Consider the following 20,857-nt stretch of genomic DNA (forward strand, 5'->3'; position numbering starts at 1 on the left):
CAAAGACATTGTAATGCTTTGTCCCCTGGCCAGCTGCTTGAAGATCCCTGGACATATTCACAGTAACTCAACATTTCCATTCTACTCTGCAGGCTGAGAATAGGGTCCAGCCTGCCCCAGCCCTGGCCCTTCAAGGGTGGTCGTTTGAGTGGGTAGGCTTCAGGCAGGAGGTGACGGCAGGCGTGCTAACATGAGAATGGGCTCCAGAGGGCATGGGCTTCTGGGGGAGCTGTGTGGAGACACCTGGTACTGTGCACTCAGCACCCGAGGACTGTAGCACCTAGGAGCAGAGCTCTGGGCAGCGGGGACAGTGTCCTGTTCCTGTTTTGTCCTACTGTGAGTCATCCAGCAGGTCCCTGGCCGAAGCAGGGAGCCTTAAATAGGACAATATGCTTCCCTTCAGCCAGTAGGCATCCCTTACAACACGGGCGCCCTCGCCAAGACAGTCCTTTCTGGAGCTGGGAAACGGCAATGGACATGGCCCACGCCTGCCTCTGGGCACTGGACTTACTGTCTTAGGATACTACATGCCCACTTCTTTCTTTCTTTCTTTCTTTCCTTCTTTCCTTCTTTCTTTCTTTCTTTCTTTCTTTCTTTCTTTCTTTCTTTCTTTCTTTCTTTCTTTCTTTCTTTCTTTCTTTCTTTCTTTCTTTCTCTCTCTCTCTCTCTCTCTCTCTCTCTCTCTCTCTCTCTCTCTCTCACACACACACACACACACACACACACACACACACACACACACACACGAACACACGGAGGTCGGAGGACAACGTTTGTGAATTAGTTCTCTCTTTTTTGGTACTGGGAATCCAGCTCCGATCATCAGGCCCGGCCCCCACCCAGAGCCTCTACTCTCTGCGCCGTCTTGTGCCTCTCATCCTTGTTGCTGAGACAAATGAGTGCGGCTCCAGGAACTTCGAGGCCCGACACTCCAGCAAGAGGCTGAACCACCTAGAGCGCTCAGGCTGGGTGTATACTTTTACCGCCTTTAAAAAAATTACTTTGCGCCGGGAGGTGGTGGCGTAGGCCTTCAATCCCAGCAGAAGCAGGTTTCCATGAGTTCGAAGCCAGCTTGGTCTACAGAGGGAGTTCCGGGACTGCCATGGCTACAGACGGAAAAACCCTGTCTTGGGGGAAAAAAAGAAAAGAAAAGAACAAAATCACTGTGTCTTCCTCCTTGGCAAGTGCATGATTTATCAATGTGGCTCTGCGTAGTGGACAGCGCACTTCCTGCAGGGAGAGTCCAGTCCTCTGTGGTCCGCCCTGGTCCATGCCTCGCGGTGAGAAGCGGAGCGGTCCCGGTTGTGGACATCCTGGGCTGACCGCACGAGGGCAGGTCTCTGCTTTGCTCCAGGACAGCGCTGGGCTCTGGACAAAGGCGACTAAGTGCTTTCCTTGCCGAGGGGTTGGCCCCGGCCTGGGCGTGTGGCGGCGAGCAGGCGCTTTGTCATCCCACTGGAAGCCAGGGCGGATGGCTACCGGGCAAATCGGCCCGGTCTTTAGTGAATGGAAGTTAGAAGGCCCGGGGCAGGACGGCCAGGCTGGCTCCAGTCCCCTCCCTCTCTGACCCTGAGGCCTCAGACGTCCCTGCCGGAAGCTGTAGGACACTGCTTGTGCATGCAGACCCTCCCTGCTGACTCAAGCCTCCTTCCCCCTGGGACCACAGACGTGTCTTTGAGGCCACAGAACCGCCCCCTCTCTAGCCAGACCCAGATCCACCCTTGAGACCACAGACCACACCTCCGGGCCACAGACCCCGCCCGCAGGCCTTAGGACCACTCCCCTGCAGTGAGGCCACAGACACCCCTGAGGCCGCATGACCCCCTCCCCAGATCTCCCGCTACTTGTTGCCGACACAGACCCCTCCCACAGCCTTGAAAGCAGGTGTGCTCCCCAGGAGCCCACTGAGCAGGATCTGCCCCGCCAGGAGTAAAGTGCAAGGATGTTTAAACAAACCATCCCTTTTGTTAAGGTTTTTCTCCAGACCGAAGGTCTTTAGCTTGCGTGAGACTCTGACCCCCGAGTCCTCGGGTTTCTGCGTTCAGTGTCTCGCGGGAACCTCAGAAAAAGTAGACTCAGCAAGTCCTAGCGCCGGCAGGAGAATGCATACAGCTGCATTGGTCACTGTAGCCGCTTTTTAGAAGTCCTGGAGAACCGGAGAGCAGGGTGGCAGCCAGCACTGGGTGGTGGGGGTGGGGGCGTTGGGGGAGGCGTCTCAGTGACTCGGCTTTAAAAGTAAAAGACTGGGTCATTTTATGCTTGATTTTACTAAATGGGGTATTGCAAGGAACGCATTTTGACACGGAATCTTAACCAGGAGTACCTAGGTAAGTATGTAGATTTTGATTTAGCTGAGGACGACAGCGATAGAAAGGTTTTCTAACCTCATGGTGATACAGGGCTGCTACCTCACCTGCGACAAGACCTTGTCGGTGACTGGCACTGCGCGGCTGTGTAGAACACGGTCTTGATAGGGTCTCAAGGACTTGTGGAAAAGTTCCAGTAGAATCCAGCTTAAAGGCACTTTCCCTCACTTCTGGGAGATGCGGTACAGGGCCGATTAATTGTTCCCTTTCCAAAGTGTGACTTCTGTTTTGGAGGAATCGACAAAGAGCGCGCAAGCTCGACAAATCAACCCCGAAGTTCAGAAGTTCAGAGTAATTTGTCTTGGGAACAAAGCCTTCCCTGAAGCTACAGCCTTTCAAAGGAACTCCCGGTGCTCATTAGATTATTGAAGATCTACCTGAGACTAGCTCACTATTTGATCATTTTGCGAAGCACTAGGACCTCTTTTGGTTTTTCTTCTGCTGACATTTCCCCCCATGGGGTCTAGACTTCGCAAAGGAAGGGAGGCTGCGGGCTCCCAAGCGTGTGTTTGTGCAGAACAACCCAGAGAGGGTTACAGGAGGGCGTGTGCGCCTGTACAAGCCCGCTTGCCTGAGCTGTGGGAGGGAGGAGGGCAGAGATACGAGGGCTGCAAAACTGCCACCTAGAGGCGCCTTCCGGCAGTGTCTATAAAAGGCAAGCCCGGAGCCTGAGCCAGCTCAGTTGCTACAAACCGCTCGGCACTGAAGGAGCCTGCAGCGCTCACCGCCAGGAAGGCAAACCACAGCCCAGGCAGCCCCGAGGTAAGAAAGCCGTGCTTCCGAGACATCAGCGACAGCGAGGGGCAGGGCGCCTGTTCTTAGAGGTGTTTTCAGAGAACTCTTGGATCCCTGAGCTGGGGGCTTTCGAGCCTGTAGGTCCGGTTTTGAAAACTCGGGGTGATTGCAGGCTGCATTCCTGCATTGCAAACTACTGATTGGGGGGATCTGAGTTCAGTCACTCGTGGAGGGAAATCTCCGGGTGTATTTGTCTGCTACTGGACTCTGATTTGTCGCTGTGAGTACTTAAGTTCCAGGAGGCAGAGGAACTTTGGAGAGAATGAGGAATGTCCCATTCAGCTTGCCCAAAGCTGGCTTAAGCGTGAGCTTGGTACCACTGTTTACCTGCTCTGCTTCGGATTATCAGGTTGGAAGTAGGTAGATCTGGTTGTAAAAACATAAACATACTTTCAGAAAAGCATATACTGTGTTCAGAGGTGTCCTCCAGTAGACTAGACAACCTGGCTAAATGTTTCTGAGTTTAGGATGGGTTTAAACTCCGTGCTTTTGGTGGGGCTGGGGGTGGGAATTCTTAGCTTCTGAATTCTGGAAGTTGTAAATGTCAATGTTAGATACAGCTCATCTTATCTCTTCATGGCTTCCCTGCTAATCTAATTTTGAGAAAATATTGCCCAGCTTCAATTGGGGAAAAAAGAAGCTCACACACACACACACACACACACACACACACACACACACACACACACAAAGTCTAGTATTGTATAATTCTCCAAGGAAACTGTGAGTATTGGGGAGTTTTGTTAGGGTGCATAAAGGTTCACAGGCGGCCAGCAGTGAGGACTGTAGAGGGAGGTCAGGGGTGGGTGGTCAGCCAAGACTCCTGGCTGCTAGCTGCTAGGAGAATGAGGCACTGTGAAAGGCAGACAGGCTGTCTCTTCCTCTCTTTCTCTCCGTGTCTCTCTCCATTCATTTGCTCACAACCAGATTAATTAATTTCTCCAAAGTGGAGTGGGAGCGAGCATCTTTTAAAGGTGCCTGGGGTCAGTGGCATCCCTGAGACTTCAGCGTGCGCTGTGCCAGTGTGGAAACTTTCTGGTTTTCTTTGAAGGAGCAGATGCTGGCTTTGTGTGTATTTAGTTCGGAGAATGTGGAGCTCAGATGGGCAGGACCAGAAAGGAGACCCGGGACTCTGGTTTGTGCGTGGCTTGCTGCAGATTTTAAGTGGAGAAAGCCCCGGTCTTTCTCCCGTCTGAATAGGAGCTTGCCCCAGATGGAGCGAAAACTGTTCCTATCAGGAGTTGGACTCAAGCTCGAGCTTGGAAACATTTTGCTCTAATTTCCCCCAGTCTGAGCAGTAAACAGAGTGTTGTTGTTGTGTGGTTGAGCTCAGCGGCTGCCTCCAGGAGGCAGCAGGGGCAGGAGGGAGCTGTCTGCAAGGAGAGGTGGGAAGCAGGGGAAGCTGCCTGCCTGCCTGCATGCATGGTGCCTGTTGCGCTGGCCAGTTCGTTTTTACAGGAAGATGCATGGTGCAGTCATATAGATATTTTTTAAGGTTCCAGAAAGTTACACGGCAGCATGCCTGTGTTTAACTGAGCCGGGACTTTGGAGGTTAGCTTATCCAGTATTAATAGCGAGTCCTTAGGGAGCTAAGAAGGTATTATGATTTCTAATCAGGCCCAGAGCGGGCCAAGGATAGGCTTTCTAGATGAAAAAAAAAAAAAAAAAACCACCACGAAACACCCTGGTTAACCAGAACAGTGGCTTTTTGTGTGAGGATTTGAGGCAAAGAGCTCTTATTTTCAAATCCACATAGGGAAGTTGGTTGAAGTTACTCAGCGCTGAGGCTGAAGGGATACTTCTTTATAAACTGTAAGAGTCACCGAGGGAGGAAAGGGCCCCAGAGATTCCAGAACTTTTCCTTTTCTCACAGGTTTTGTAGCAAACAGAATGGAATTTGGGCCTGAGGGCATTCCTACTTGTAAACTAAGCCACCCAGGGATTCGTAAGGACTGGCATGGTATTAAAATGCTTCTTGTTCCTTGTTAGGTGGATGCATGCCTGTAATTCCAGCACTCTGGAGGCTGAGGCAGGAGGATTGTAGTGAGTTCGAGGCCAGCTTGGGTTACATAGCATACATACCATACCTCAAAATAAATAAATAAATAAACAAAAAGTCTTGTAATTGAAATCTGTGTGTTTAGATAAAATTGATAATCACGTGTAGTGATGAGTGTTTTCAGAGTCCCCAGGCACTGGGACACCTATCCTCTGTTACAATGAAAGCAAACAGCCTAAAGAAACATGGGACCAGGGGGCAGGCAAGGGCGTTTTCTGCAGGGAATGGTTGATGCCTTTCTGGCCAAGAATCTACTCACTTAGAAATGTTTAAGAAGGGGACAGCTAGACTGCCCTCCCCCAAACTCTACTTTTTTCCTTTTCTTTTCTTTTCTCTTCTCTTCTCTTCTCTTCTCTTCTCTTCTCTTCTCTTCTCTTCTCTTCTCTCCTCTCCTTTTCTTTCTTCCTTCCCTTCCCTTTCCTTCCTTCCTTCCTTCCCTTCCCTTTCCTCCCTTCCCTCCCTCCTCTATCTATCTATCTATCTATCTATCTATCTATCTATCTATCTATCTATCTTTCTTAACACATCCCAGGGACTGTGGAATTTTATGGCGACAATTTTGCAGAGAACAAGTAGGTTGGAAGCAGACAGTGTTTTGTTCTCTAGCCCACAGCTGGGAGAGATGGAGGCTATCTCAGGTGCCCTTGAACTGCTACTGCTGGAGCCCTGGGCAGCATGGGAAGCTGCGTTTGAAGGCTGTGTCCGCTGGGACTTCTCATTTTCCTGTAGCCTCTGAGTGTGGTATATAGGAAGAGCCTCAGCTTTCGTAAGGCCGTCTTAGGAACCCCAGACCTCCCATTGTCTTGCCCAGGTCCTAAGCTGGTGGGAATGCAGGTCCTGGCTGTATCCTGCCAGCTGGCAGCCTTTGTGTGGTACAGGGACCTCTAGATCTCTCCACGGCAGGCAAGCTCTGCTCCCTTGGGCTGCTGAACACAATGGCTCTGATCCGGTTTCTGGATGGGACATTCATTTTGTCTGTGAGTGTTCACGGTGCAGAAGGCTGTCTCATGTGTTGCTGGGAAGTTTAGCCAAGCACCCTGGGGATAGGTGGCCTGTATCGGAATCAGGGTGTGGATTTTTCTCTCTGTATTTATTTATTTATGTTTTGAGTTCTCAAATAATTCAAAGCAATTCCTTACTTATATGAAGTAAGGTCACTCAGGGCCACAGTGAATGTGTGGTCAAGACAGCATTGTTTCCCATTGGCTCGGTGCTGGGGGATAGACAGAGTCCCTCCCTTTCTGCACTCAAGTATTTGGCCATGGAGAGCTGCCTGGGTGGATGTCACCCGGGTTGGATATGGGTTTCAAGTAGACTTAAGCTGGGATTTGATTCATCAGCAACACTGCAGCCATCACCTCCCCGGTGGGCAGTGCCTCACGGTTCTACAGAGGTGGCCAGACTCTCCTGCTTCAGCAGCACACTCCGTGTAGACTCTCCCAGCCAAGTGGAAACACTGTGCCTGCAGCACAGGGCCCAAATGGGAGATGCTGAGCCCGGATCCTGCTACTGGAGTGTGGACAAGCTGCAGCGTGTACTTACTTCTGTTTGCATCCCTCCGTCTCGTCACCTGCCCTGACCTGTTTCCAGAGGTGTAGATGGTGAAGGCAGCTGGACAAATGTCACCTCCCGGCTTGAGTCCACACTGAATTTTCCAGGAAGTTCCATGTGGGACACAGGCCACAAGTTGCAGAAAACCTGTAAAGGAAGTGGAGGCAGCGGTCTGACAGGCCCAGAGGGCTTCTTGTTTCCTAGCAGGGTCTGGGTCCTCGGGGCTGGAACCTCGTTATCTTATCTGACTTCTGTGGGTCAGTAAGCCTTTTTTCCCCCAAGGGATCCTGGGCCAGGCCTTCTCGACTGTGTGGCACCTCTGTCTTTAAATCCTCTCTGTCCCAAAGCCATGGCCTTTCTCCAAACCTGTACTAGCATAGACAGGCTAAGGCTAAACCTCCTTACCCATAGGTCAAGGCTCACCTCTGACCTCTGCTCTCCTCCATGGAGACAATGACTCACCTTTCAGCAACACCTCTGTGACATCCTGACTGGCCTCCGTTCTCCTGAAGGTTCCCGATCTTTACTACTGAAGGATGTGGCCATGCCTGGGAGGGTGACAAGCCTTTGTACCTCCCAGACGGTCTTGTTTGGATGGTGGGTACATGGGGGGTTTGACATCTTTACCTGCCCCAGAGCAGTGCCTCTGAGAAGAGAGCATCTGAATCATCTGGAAAAGGACTGCAGCTGAGTCTGTGGATGCCAGTGTTGCCCGGGCTGCTGGCATCCCTGGACCATGACCGCTATGCCAGGTCACTTTGCTCCAGGAGTTAAACAAAGGTAAATGTGGCATGGCAGGAAAGAGATGTATAGAGCAGCGGTGTGAACAGCTTTGCAGTACACAGTGGAATACACAGCTCTTGGACGGGAGGGGTGGGACAGGACCAGGCTGAGAAGGGTCTTCTGCTCTCCATTGGGATGTGGCGAACATGTTGAGGCAATTTGGTGAACCTTAGCCAGACACCTGAACACACTTGGCACTCTCCCGAAGGATCTTTCTGGGGATAAGGACATATGGATTGCAGCCCAAACCACCACCCCATGGAGACTCTAAATTTGGATGCTTCTAATTCTGGTGCTGTCCCGGCATGCTAGAGAGCTTAGGCGAGCCATTTGAAAACAGCTGGATACCGCAGGCTGCTTGCAGCAGCTGGGTGTGATCCAGGACATTTTATGGAGAGTAGTGAACCTTAGAAGTGAGAGGCATATCACTGAGAAAGTCTTCCACTTCACAAAGAGGACTCTTGGGCCACTGGGACTGGGAGGCATGGCTGAACCACTTGATGGGCTGTGGACTCATGGGAGAGCTGGGCAGATGTGGGTGATGTCTGCGCGCGTAGATGATGGGCAAAGTCACTGTCAAGCAAGACTGAATGAACTGAGAGTCAGTCTTGGAAAGGGCGAGCCCACTCAGACACTCTTGCTTTAGTGAATCTCTGGTCCACAAAAGCAGAGCAGGGGTCTTTAATGGTCAGTGGCTCATTCCTCCCTCTGCTAAAATTTAGATCATTTCGATGTGAACTTTCCAATAATTTGGGCGTTTTTTCTGGAGTCAAAAATGACAAGGCTGCCTCTGCCTTTGCCTCCTGTTTACTCTCCCCGCCCAAAGTCTTAGCCTCATCACAGATCTTTGTCTGTGTCTTTATATGCATGTATTTGCATATAAAACTCCTAATTTTGCCTTTTCTCTGATATCAATGGGATTGTGTGGCAGGCTGCTGTGCATCTGCCTCTTGCATTTTGCTTAACAGCAGGCCATTTACTGCCCTTGTTCTTAAACGTAGCTCCCCCCACCCCTACCACCCCCATCCCCCCACCCCACCTCCCTTTACAGCTGTGCCATATTCCACACAGTAGATGCACCACGCTTTATTGAACTGGTCTGCTATTGTTGAACATCTGTGCAGCCAGCAGTTTTTGCTGATAAACAAATGTCGCTTTAGTAGATACCTTGGATGTGTATTTGAGGACAGGTGGGTATCTCAAGAAGAGGTTCATGAATCTGTAAAATCATAGAATAAAATCATCATTCGGAGGCTCTTCTCCCTCTCCCTATGCGTTCTTTACCCAGATGTGGTGCACTGGAAGCATCTGAAGTGGGGCTCATCCCCGCCTTCCCAGGGGTGGACTTTGAGTGAACAAGAACAAGACTGTGTGCAGGGGCACATGACAAATCACTCTTCACCTCTGACCTAAAGACAGCAGGGAAGGAACCAGGGTTGATTCCGGCAGTGGGGTGACTGGGCAGGATGGGCAAAGTTCTTTCTGGTCTCCTTGGTCGTCAGCCCTCCTTGTTGCCAGCATGAACAGACCTGTCATGATGGCCAAGAGACATTAATTCTGGACACAAACTCCTGCCCATCCAGATTAGTGTGGAATGCAGTCCGTTCCTCCTGAACTGCCCGGGAATCCCACGTCTGCTGGAGGGAGTCCAGGTCTCCATGCGGGGCTCCCTGGGAGGTCAGCAGAGTCTCATTTTCTCTTACTGGCCTTCACTTTCAGATTTCTCTGAGAGCTTTGTCCAGGACTGGTGGAGTCCAAGGACTGTGGGTGGATGTCATTCAGTTGACTGTTTCCTGACTCCGCTTCTGTCAAAAAGGCTGAAGGCCATTTGCTGAGGATTAAGGAAGAAATGGAGGAGGGCTCTTCATTTGCTTCAGGGGTGGGCAGACATTACCAGTGTTAGGAGAGCACACACCCGATGTCCTGTACAGCGGCTGTGGCTTCCAGACCACAGCCAGGTAACATGCAGCCTTTGTTGTCCCTAAGAAGATGGATCGTCCTGTTGCCATCTCTTTTCTAGAATCAGTCTTACTTGTTTCTAGAACCCGATGCACAAATGATAGCCAAACCACGAAGGCCAGGCTGTTGGTGACTCTGATCTCTCTTCCTTAGTCACCCGTTCGAAGCAGAGAGGGTCAGGTTGCTCCTTCGGCCTGGTCTCCAGGAGCCTTCTGTAGCAGGGAGGAGATATCCAGTCAGGGGCCTGGGGAGGGTGGGTGCTCAGTGTGGGGCTCTCTAGCTTCACCTGGCTGGGGTGGGGGTTGCCCACTGTAGGTGACTGGTAGTCACCGTGCCCGGAGGAGTCACCAGCTTCGGCTCTGCCCTTCAGAATGGGACCATGGCAGCTTCACCCCTGCTTGAGACTCTTCCACGGTGCCAGGGAGCCTCAGAAGTAGGGACAGGGTTAGGGCTCTACGCCTGCCCCAGAAATGCTGCTGTGACTCTGGAACCCAATGGTCTTGAAACCAAGGTTCTTTTCCCCAGTGGTAAAAGCCAGAAACCAAGAGGCTCGGGGCAGGGGTGGATCCTCAACCCCCTGCTGCCATCCACTGCTGTTCTAGAATTCGAACAAAGCCAAGATTAGCAAATCCAGAGAGTGGATTCTGCAGGGACAGTGGAAGAATGCAGAAGGCAGACACCCTCTCCTGTCCCCTGCGCTGCACGGGGCCCTTGTGGACCACTGCCAGCACTACGCATGCCTGGGCACTGAAGGCAAGGGACGTGGGAGCCAGGCACTGCCTCCTGATGCAGAGAGAGGAGGAGGACAGGTTCAGGATCCAAGGTCAAGTCATCTAGGCTTGAGGCCAGTTCTTTCTTTTGGGTTCCAGCCTCCATGACTGTGTTTACTGAAGCCACAGGCTGGACCAGTAAGTAGGTCAAGGAAGGGCCCACACCATTGTCAACCAAGCACTCTAGTCCCCTTTTGCCATCCCTCCTTTTGTATGCTTGTGGACCTGTTTTTGTTTTGTTTTGTTTTGTTTTTAATTCTATCTCTGATGCTCTGTAGAGACTTTCAGAAGACTGAAAAGGCTCTGTCTAGACTGAGTCTCTTGTAATCCAGGCTGGCCTCCAACTTCTTATGCAGCTGAGGATGACCTTGAACTTTTGATCTTGCTTCCACCCCCTGAGTGCTGGGGTTTGAGGTGTGTGCCACCATGTGTTTTATTTTAATGAAACAGAGTAAAAAGAAAATAGATCTTTGCCCTGGAGTCATGAAGGACACAATTCTTGTTCGTTCCTTCCAAGTCAGGAGCTCAGAGTGGAGAGTCAGCAGGCTGTGTGTGTGTGTGTGTGTGTGTGTGTGTGTGTGTGTGTGTGTGTGTGTAGCCGTTCTAAGCAACCTGGGGCTGGCACTTGCAGGTCACAGAGGACCCACCCTTTGGAAGGGACTGCAGCCCGGACAGCTGCTCTTCTTCTGTACTTCTCAGAACTGTGCTGTAGGACAGAACCAGCATCTTCTATGCTGCGTGGGCTCTGAGTCCACGCCAGGACATCTCTGAGGACCATCGCCCTCTCTATCCATGGGAGACGCTCTGAATGGGGAGGAGGTGAAGCTCCCCATTCAGAAGGCGAGATCTTCCATCAGCAGCTGAGGACACAGAGTCTGTCCAGGTTGCCAGGGAAGAAGGCCCCTCAGAGCCTTACAGGCATTCTCCTTTAGTTGGGGTTCAGGAGGGGATCACCTGCTGTGAGTTGAGGGTGTGGGTGATCCTAAGTGGCATCAGAAGTCGTTTCTTTTAAAGATTGCATCCCCATTGTCTCGAAGGAGAAAGTTCTTTGACTTGCCTTCGCCTGCCAGCTCTTGACTTCCCCTCTGTCAGGGATTTAATACTCCTAAGAGCACATCGCCAGCATCCTCGTTAGTGAGGTCAGGCTTTGCTAAAGGGGGTAATTGGCCACTTGCAGCTGGCGAGTCCTGTGCGCTCTCCTCCTGGCCATGTGCTGGAGGTGAAGGTTTGTGATGCTCCTGCTGCTTCTCAGCTTCTGTGTTGTGCCCTTCGGCCCTGGGACAGCAGACACAGGCAGGTTAAATCTTAGTTTAGATGTGATCGAGAAGCCATCATGTGAACCCAGGTGTGTCCAATCCTGGATTTGGTGGTTTTTCATACCTTGGTGTCAGCCCCCTGGGCACTGACCCACTGACTGCTGCCCCATGGGAGTTCTCATGTGTAACCTGGAGTCCATCGCCAGTGAACCTGAAAGACAAGCTTGGCTCTGTTTCAGTTATCACCCCGTGACTGGTGCCATCATGTGACTGGATGCCTCTCCATTCTGGTCATGCAGTGTAGTTTGGCTGCGATGACATGGTCAATTGTCCCAGAACCATAAACAGATGGGCACTAGAAGACAGCTCCTGGCAGTCCCTACAGGGTCTGTGGAGAAATCACCCCAGGCACAGTGCTACCCCAGGGTCAGATTCTCACTAGGTGTGACATGATGACAGCTAAGCATGTTGGCTTCAGGTCAGGCAGTTCAGCAGGGACATCAGTCAACAGGTTCGTTCAGAGGTACAGCAGGTGGCGGATGGCTATATGCTTCGAGTCTGGCCACACAGTGTTCTTAAGTCACTTGAGCAAGCAAGAAACGGAAACTCAGGCAAAGGCTGAGAGCTTGAGGCAGCTGGCTGGTTGCCCTTGGCTGAAAACTCCCAGCAAACCCAGAGTCTGCAAGTTTGGGGTACAATCAGATGGCAGGGCATTCCACACATGCTGGCTGTGTTTCCTGTGGCCTTCATGACTGTCAGTTGAGGGCAGGTGAGGACCCAGGGAGGCTCCAGGTTAGCAGATGGATATTGCAAAAAGCCTGTAAACAGAGTCCCATTTTAAATGCAGATTGGAAGAGGATTTAAAGTCCTTTCATTAAGACACCAAAGCAACACACTGGTAATGTTCATGCCAGGAGCAAATCAACCCTGCCACTCTTGGGGATGTCAGTAAAATGGTTCTGTGGACTCCTGCTGAGCACCGGCAGGCCAACAGCATTACTGTGTCCAGGGCTCTACCGTCTGACACTTCTTTGGCCCTTGTCTCATGTTGATTTCACACCCAGGACTCAGCCAAGCTGATGCCTCGATAACACAGTCCTGGAAAGACACAGAACACAAGCACAACCTCTCGTCAGCATCATGTAGCTGTAGCTGGTATAGGACTTCGTTTCCCCCAGTCTACATGCTTGTTTTCTTGCCTCCTTTCTTTGTGAAGACTTCATAAAGCAAGATGAATGTTTTAACTTTGACCTGAGGTTTTCCCAGTGAAATGATCTTGTCTCTCTGTCTGTCCAGTTTCCTTTGCTGTAGGTCATTTGGCGGCTGTCCTCCAGACCATGGATGTGCATCTGTTTGACTATGCAGAGCCTGGGAACTACTCCGACATCAACTGGCCATGCAACAGCAGTGACTGCATTGTGGTGGACACTGTGCAGTGTCCCACCATGCCCAACAAGAGTGTGCTGTTGTACACACTCTCCTTCATCTACATTTTCATCTTCGTGATTGGCATGATTGCCAACTCCGTGGTGGTCTGGGTAAACATCCAGGCCAAGACCACAGGCTATGACACACACTGCTACATCTTGAACCTGGCCATTGCAGACCTGTGGGTCGTCATCACCATCCCTGTCTGGGTGGTCAGTCTCGTGCAGCATAACCAGTGGCCCATGGGTGAGCTCACATGCAAGGTCACCCACCTCATCTTCTCCATCAACCTTTTTGGGAGCATCTTCTTCCTGGCATGCATGAGCGTGGACCGCTATCTCTCCATCACCTACTTTACCAGCACCTCTGGCTATAAGAAGAAGATGGCACGCCGAGTTGTCTGCATCTTGGTGTGGCTGCTGGCCTTTTTTGTGTCCCTGCCTGATACCTACTACCTGAAGACAGTTACATCTGCTTCTAACAACGAGACCTACTGCCGGTCCTTCTACCCGGAGCACAGCATCAAGGAGTGGCTGATAGGCATGGAGCTGGTCTCCGTCATCTTGGGTTTTGCTGTTCCCTTCACCATCATTGCTATCTTCTACTTCCTGCTCGCCAGAGCCATGTCAGCGTCAGGTGACCAGGAGAAGCACAGCAGCCGGAAGATCATCTTCTCCTACGTGGTGGTCTTCCTGGTGTGTTGGTTGCCATACCACGCTGTGGTTCTTCTGGACATCTTCTCCATCTTGCACTACATCCCGTTCACCTGCCAGCTGGAGAACGTGCTCTTCACGGCGCTGCATGTCACACAGTGCCTGTCCCTGGTGCATTGCTGTGTCAACCCGGTGCTCTACAGTTTCATCAACCGCAACTACCGGTATGAGCTGATGAAGGCCTTCATTTTCAAGTACTCAGCCAAGACGGGCCTCACCAAGCTCATCGATGCCTCCAGAGTGTCAGAGACGGAGTACTCTGCCCTGGAACAGAACACCAAGTGATCGCTCTGCAGAGGTGTGGGGACATATGCGTGTTGCAAGCCGGGCGCTGGGCCCTGTGGTTTCTAGAAGAAAGCAAAATAGCTTGAGGCCCCGTGGCTTAAGTGGTGTGAAGAGAAGGCGTGTGACCACGCTTCCTGTCTCTTAAAATCCAGCCGCGATGGCTGTCACCTGGACGCTCATCCTGACAGCTTGCCCCAGGCAGGGCTGTGCTTTGCAGCCAGAGCTGTGTATTAAAGCCAGCCTCAGGACAGGCTCGTGGACACCTGTACAATAGAATCTTCTGTGTTTCCTCAAGTTTTTACTTGGTGACTTTTGTATTTAAGTTTTAAGACTTTATTTTCTCACTATGGATGTACCTTATAAATGTATTTGAAAGTTAAATATATTTTAAATATTGTATGGGAGGTGTAATGCTGTTGTATTCAGACCATGTAGGCCTCAGATTAGCTGGACTTGAGTTTTGACTAAGGATGACATTAATTGTTAGCTGATTTGAAATTATATATATAAATATATATATAAAAATTTATGCCAGTCTTGGCTGAAATGTTTTATTTACAATAGTTTTATATCTGTGTGGTGTTTTGTGCCGGCACAGGATATGGAACAAAAACTGCCCAGCAATGCAGTTTGTGACATGAACCATATTGTAGAGTAATGTTTCTGGCTGCAAACCCGTGAACAAAGGGAACACAGCGTTCTCTTTATTTGTAAGTTATTTTTTTAAATAAAGATTTTTGTTTCCTAAAACTGCATCTGGGTTTCTGTTTTGAAAGTGTGCTTGGGCTTTGGACGGCATGGATGCTGCTAGTGAATGGACGTGTGTGGCAGACCCATGCAAGAACAATGTTCAGTGAGAGAGAACTGCCATAAAGCCCAACTGTGGGGCTCCCGTGGATGGACTGGTATAACGGCAGCATCTGGGCAGGGTGAGCAGTATTGTTTTGCTCCTGAAGGACCGTTTTCAGGCAGTGATGAGTTTGGGGAGCGGGGGAGGATGAGGAAGACAAGGGTTGGTACAGCTCAATGGCTGTTGGGTAGAACTTGCCGTAAAAGATGTGCGGCCTTCTGTCCCCTGCCCAGGAACTCAAGTCCTCATCTCAATGCCTGCCGTCTTCCACAGCCACGAGCCCATTAGACCTCCCTGCTGAGCGCATGGGGTTCAGCGCGGCTTTCCTGTTCTTCCCACTAAGTGTGACTGAGAGCTATGTGTGCTGTGTGACTTGCCAATCACAGACACCTTACATCCCAGCACTCTGGAGGCAGAGGCAGGGGAATCTCTGTGAGGTCAAGGCCAGGGTCAACCTAATCTATGTAGTGAGCTCCAGGCTAGCCAGGGCTATGTGGTAAGTCTCTGTCCCAAAATAAATAAATAAATAAATAGATAGATAGATAGATAGATAGATAGATAAATAAATAAATACACAAATACATAAATAGCCAGGGCTATGTGGCAAGTCTCTGTCTCTAAATAAATACATGCATACATACATACTGCCTCAAAATAAATGAATAAATAAATAGGTAAATAAATAATTAAAATAAAGGCTTTAGACCCCCGCCCCCTGCAGTGAGTGCCTAGCCTGTGCATTAATTTACACTACGATGAGTTTGAAAGTGTTCTTTTGAAATGGGTTTCCTGCCCTCACCCATTCTCCATGGAGCCAAGGGAACACCTGAGGTGTCAACAGGCAAGTAAGTGTTCCAGGCAGAAGCTCAGAGACACCCTTACCCACTCTGGCTCAGGATGATCTGCATGGGGGCTGGGAACCCAGGCTCGGATAGATCAAAGTCAAAAGTGCTGATCTGGGGAGCCTGCGGCTGCCCTTCTGCAGGAAAGCCCCTATGTACTCGGGCTTTCCCTCATTCACAGTCAGTGGCCTTGGAGGTCCCCAGGGACACATGGACCATGTCAGCTGCAGGGCATCTATAGCCTGTGAAAATTTGACACTAGGGCTGCACAGCTTGTATTAGTACCTGCTGGATGCACACCTACATTCTTTGGTGCTTGAACGGTTGGCCTCAATCCAAAGAACATTCTGCTTGGACAGCGATAATACAGACAATGAGATAATAGACAGAAATAATACAGACAATGAGATAATAGACAGAAATAATATAGACAATGAGATAAGAGTCCAACAATAGGCAAAATCACTGACAAGGGAGAATAAGGAAGATGGCCGTGTAAAGTCAGAGAAAATTATAGCCCATTGTGGGTCCCTGACAATAAACAGGGACCTCAGGAGTGCTCTGAGGTTTCAAGTGGCCATAGGGTAGCCATCTAGCTGTCTCCTCCTGCTCTGAGATGAGGGGAGGACACAGAAAAAGGTTTGCCAGCCTGTGCCTTTGCACCAAGGGGGTTTCCTCTGTCACCCCCACAAGGCTCTTGTCTGTCAAGTCTGCTGTCCCAGGGTGAGGTACCACCTCCATCTCAGGGATGGCTCAGTGACAGAGCTCTCTCTGTAGTTCTACAAATGCCCCCCTTTTTTTTGTCCCCCTGGGGCTTCAAGACCTGGTGGTGGATCTGCGCCATTTAGACTCCAAGTCAGGCCTTGGGTTTCTACAGCATCATTCCTGAGGCACTATGGAGAATGAAGAATCAAGGGGTGTAGAATGTGCTCAAGGGAACTGGCCATTCCTTAACATAGAAAGAATAGTCTCCCCACTCCACATATGTGAGCACTGGAGAGACAGAAGGAAGATGGTGTGAGTGGGTGGATATGCTGCAGAACTTGGCAGAAAAAGGGAAGCCAAGAGACCTTGATTTCCCTTAAATCTAGACACCAGAGGCCCAGGAATTCTGTCACTTGGTGTGTTGGCTAGTTTAATGTCAACTTGACACAAGCTAGCTAGGAGTCATTTTGGAAGAAGAAACTTCATTTGAGAAAATGTCCCCATTAGATTGGCTTGGGGTCCAGCCTGTGGTGCATTTTCTTGATTCATGATTAGTATGGGAGAGCCCAGTTCACTGTGGGTGGTGCCATCCCTGGGCTGGTCTCATGGGTGCTATAGAAAGCAGACTGAGCAAGCCATGGAGAGCAAGCCTGTGAACAGCACTCCTCCATGGCTCTGCTTTAGTTCCTGCCTCCAGGTTCCTGCCTTGAGGTCTTGTCCCGACTTCCCTCAGCAATGGACTGTTGCCTGGAATTGTACGTTGAAATAAACCCTTTCCTCACAGCAATAAGAACCCTGACCATGACACTTAGAATCCACTCTTTCGGCTACCTTTGTGAAGGATAGATCTTTCAAAGTGCCAGCCTCCAGCCTCCCAAAGTATGACAGCCAATTGATGCCTTCACAACCGCTGGAACTTGTACGTTAGGAGGGTGTAGTGGGCGTGTCCCAGCTATCAGGGAAAAAAAAAGCAGCTTTTGCTTCCTCAGACTCCTTCCTGGAGCCACACCTCTCTGCATCTCCATCCTTCCACTGGCAGGGCAGATGTTCCAGGGATGGCGGCAGCACTTGTTACTGCGCCTTCTATTCTGTAGACCTACTCCACCTGGTTTGATGCATAAACTGCTTACTCTGAATGTGGCTTGGGTTTTCTGGAAATGAAGACTGATGACTGTCAAAGCCTCGGCACCAAGGAACAGAAACCTAACCACTGCTCAATGCCCTTTAGTCCTCTGAGGAGCCTCATACCATGTGTGTATGGTATCCCTGGAATCAAGACCACAGGGCCCTTGAAGGTGTTGCAGGAAGATACCACACCAAAGCTGAGCAGAAACTTTGCCTGAAGATCCAGGTGTAAGGGAGTAGAAGATTTTTGTCAGCCTAAAAGTTGATGTTTTGAAGTATTTGGCCCACCTGAACCCATCACTCTTGAAAGACTAAGATCCACAAAGAAGCAATACAGAACTCAGAAATGATACCCTGCTCCCCCATCAGGTACCTGGGGGCCTCCTTGTGGCTCTCTCTATGGACAGTTCCACCCCATCTCATCCTATTCCACCTCGTGAAAGTCTATAGATCTTCATATTTCTCCTGAGCTCTGAGGCACTGTGTTTGGCTTAGATGGGTGTCTCTGGGACCTGCCAGTGACAAAGTGACTTCCAGGGAGAAGCCCAGAAGTTAGGATTCCCACGTCCTGGTAAATCCACCAGACTCCTACAGCTGCTTTCAGGAGAGGCTCCTAGAAGCCTCGGGTGCAATCACCTTAAACTTCGTGCCTCTCCGACAGTTGTGAGCACACTTGTCAGGGGTGGGTCTCCCCCGGAGTGCTGGGATGGGTGTGGTATCTTCCTGTAACACCTTCAAGGGCCCTGTGGTCTTGATTCCAGGGATACCATACACACATGGTATGAGACAAGTTTGAACAAGTTCTGGTGGGGAATTGACTTTCCCTGCACCATTTGGCTTTGCGGTGTTTTATTGTGTTGGGGGTAGCTGGGGAGACCTGGCTGTGGGTCAACCCTCCTAGGAACCTTTCCTTCCCTTACTCCGATTCTCACACCCTCATACACTCGCATACATATGCCCACAGACTGGACATGCCTGGACTTGCTACTGCTCCTGTAACCAGCACACATGCAGACATGGTTTCCAATGTCATGTTTGGGATGAGTTGTGTGAGCATTCTGGATAGGATTTGAGGTTCATCTCCTAAGAGGCACTGTTACCTACCAGGGTGGGGGCAGCCCTGGGAGTAGACCAAAGAACTGTCTCTGCTCACCACATTGGGAGCTGAGAAAGGCTTTAACTTAGCTCAGCCCAGTTGCTCTTCTGTGGCATTGGATGTGATATGCCTTGTTCCAAAGGGTTAATGTGATGACCAAATCACAAGGTCCTTGCGAAGGGCTTGTTACAAATACTCAGAAGACAGCAGCTGATACACCCTCACTCTCTGGACCATCTTCATTTTTTTTCTCATAACAATAAGGCATTCTAGAGAAACAGGGAGAGGTGAGGGAACATTTGCCTTTGGGATTCATGCCTTAGCAATGTTTTCCTGCTGAAGCAACTGTCCTACAACACACGTGGCAATACAGAGACAGATTTTCTGGGGGGTGCTGGTGGGTGATGGGGAAATTAGCCTCTGGTGGGTAGAGGGTAATGCCACTGCTGAACATCCCATGGCACATAGTCCTGCCCAATAACAATGAAGCATCAGGGTCCAGACAGCAATAGAGTGGTGATGAGGAGGCCCTGGGCCTGGTGATGAGGAACCCTATCTAGCCACTAGGACTTGAGACTTCAGGATGTCAATCATTTCCTTAGCAGGGTCTCTGACAATCCCAGGGCTGGGAACAGCATCCAAAGGGGACCAAGCAGAGTCACGAATTGTCTTCTGATCCTCTTTCACACATAAACAAACAAACAAACAAATAAGTAAATACACAGCCCCAGAAAGAACATGGTCAGTGGGCAGGGGCCAGCAGGATAATATCAGGCCTTGGTGATGGATACCATGGCTTCATGCAGGTTTGGTGAGATGCATGTATTTCTTCTTTGAGCCTCATACTACTGCTTCCCTTCCTGAGAGGATTATTGGTGAGCCTGAAACACAGTACACCTGTGAGTCAATGCAGTTGAATGAGTAGAGAGCGAAACACATCTGGAAATCTGCATGGGGCCTAATGTTCTTGGAAATTTGCCAAGATCCCACCCCTAACCCCTGTGCATCATCTTTCTGTCACTGAAGACCGGGATGCTCTATGATTCTGTCACCAACATGGAAATGTGTGGCCCCTAGGTATAACCCATGCTTTTGAGCTTACCTGATGTCTGCTCCAAGTGTCTGGTCACCTGGCTGTCTGTAAGATGCCATTCACACAGCCCTGGGTCTGGTCCCACACTGTCCTTACCTCCATTTCTGAGGGCCCTGCTTCTCAGTCTCTGAGATTCACGGGCCCATGGCAGGATCCTGAATGAAAATGGTCATGGTTGTCTGTATGATATGTGCAAAGTGAGGTACAGTTTTGGAACTTTGCCTCCTCCCTTCATGTCTGTGGGCTTTCATATGCTGATGCTCTCAGACACTTCATGTAGGCTTCTGAACGGCTGCCACTCAGGGCAGTTCTCCCTATAGGCCGAGGGGTATGGAGCGGGGACTTCACAGGCATTTGTTACAACCTAATGTCCAGAAGCAGAGAAACAGGCGCATCTGCATTTCCATAGTTATTTCCGGAACAAAATTGATTAAAACCATTTCCTAGGTAGGTCAGCGTCTTCCCTTGAACAATTTTCACAAGAAAAGGCAGAGAGAAAGTCGTCGGGGCGATGGCATTAAATCTGCTTGGGTGACTCAGAATGTATGTTGGCACGGCAACGCGCCATGTGGCGGGCAGCAGACGTGTCTTGTTGGTGGCGGTGGCGTGTCTGAAGAGGCCTGGCTTCAGCAAGCCATGCACAATTTGCTTCCTTTTAGCCTTTCATATGAAAGCGTTTGAAGCTATCTTTTCATTCCTTTCCACGGGGCTGTAATCAATAGGAAGAACGCATTAAAAGTTCCCCCACTGTCGCGTTTCTCAGGGTCCTTGTTGAAAGCGCGGACTGCGCTCTGCGCTGTGCCGTAATGAGAATTTGAATTTCGTGCGGCGCGTGAAGTGTAAATGAAAAATCGCCAGTCGCCCAGCTGTGCGGCCTGAGCAATGCCTTTGCTGACGATTTATTCTGCACTTGCTCCTGTTAATTCATTCATCCGTCCATACATTTGCTCATTCAATCACTAGTTGGACAGGCTTTATGGAACACCCACTGCGGGCTGCACAATGTGCTTGTCTTTAAAGTACAGAGATGGCCGGGCCGCTGCGTTTCGTTTAGAGATGCTCCCGGCCTGCAGTGGTGATGGGCAAAGAGACTTAAGAGAGTGCATCAAAGCCAGGGGCATCCTGGAGTCTTAGCTGAGAGGAAGGTGTGGTCCTTTAGATCAGAGGAACAGGGAAGGCTT

General features: G+C 50.3%; 1 protein-coding gene across 1 annotated transcript; it reads left to right on the forward strand.

Moving 5' to 3' along the window:
• Positions 1 to 3,019: 3,019 nt before the first annotated feature.
• Ackr3 (atypical chemokine receptor 3) lies at positions 3,020 to 14,494 on the forward strand. Its single transcript, XM_028880380.2, has 2 exons — positions 3,020 to 3,128; positions 12,836 to 14,494. The coding sequence occupies exon 2, from the start codon at positions 12,877 to 12,879 to the stop codon at positions 13,963 to 13,965; it is 1,089 nt and encodes a 362-aa protein (XP_028736213.1). The 5' UTR covers positions 3,020 to 3,128; positions 12,836 to 12,876; the 3' UTR covers positions 13,966 to 14,494.
• The last annotated feature ends 6,363 nt before the right edge of the window (positions 14,495 to 20,857 follow it).

The sequence above is a fragment of the Peromyscus leucopus genome, chromosome 13 (genome assembly GCF_004664715.2).
Source record: "Peromyscus leucopus breed LL Stock chromosome 13, UCI_PerLeu_2.1, whole genome shotgun sequence".
In the NCBI taxonomy this organism is placed as follows: Eukaryota; Metazoa; Chordata; class Mammalia; order Rodentia; family Cricetidae; genus Peromyscus; species Peromyscus leucopus.

What these genes read in the sequence shown, in the direction of transcription:
- Ackr3 (XM_028880380.2), top strand. Translation starts at nt 12,877, where the DNA reads ATGGATGTGCATCTGTTTGACTATGCAGAGCCTGGGAACTACTCCGAC.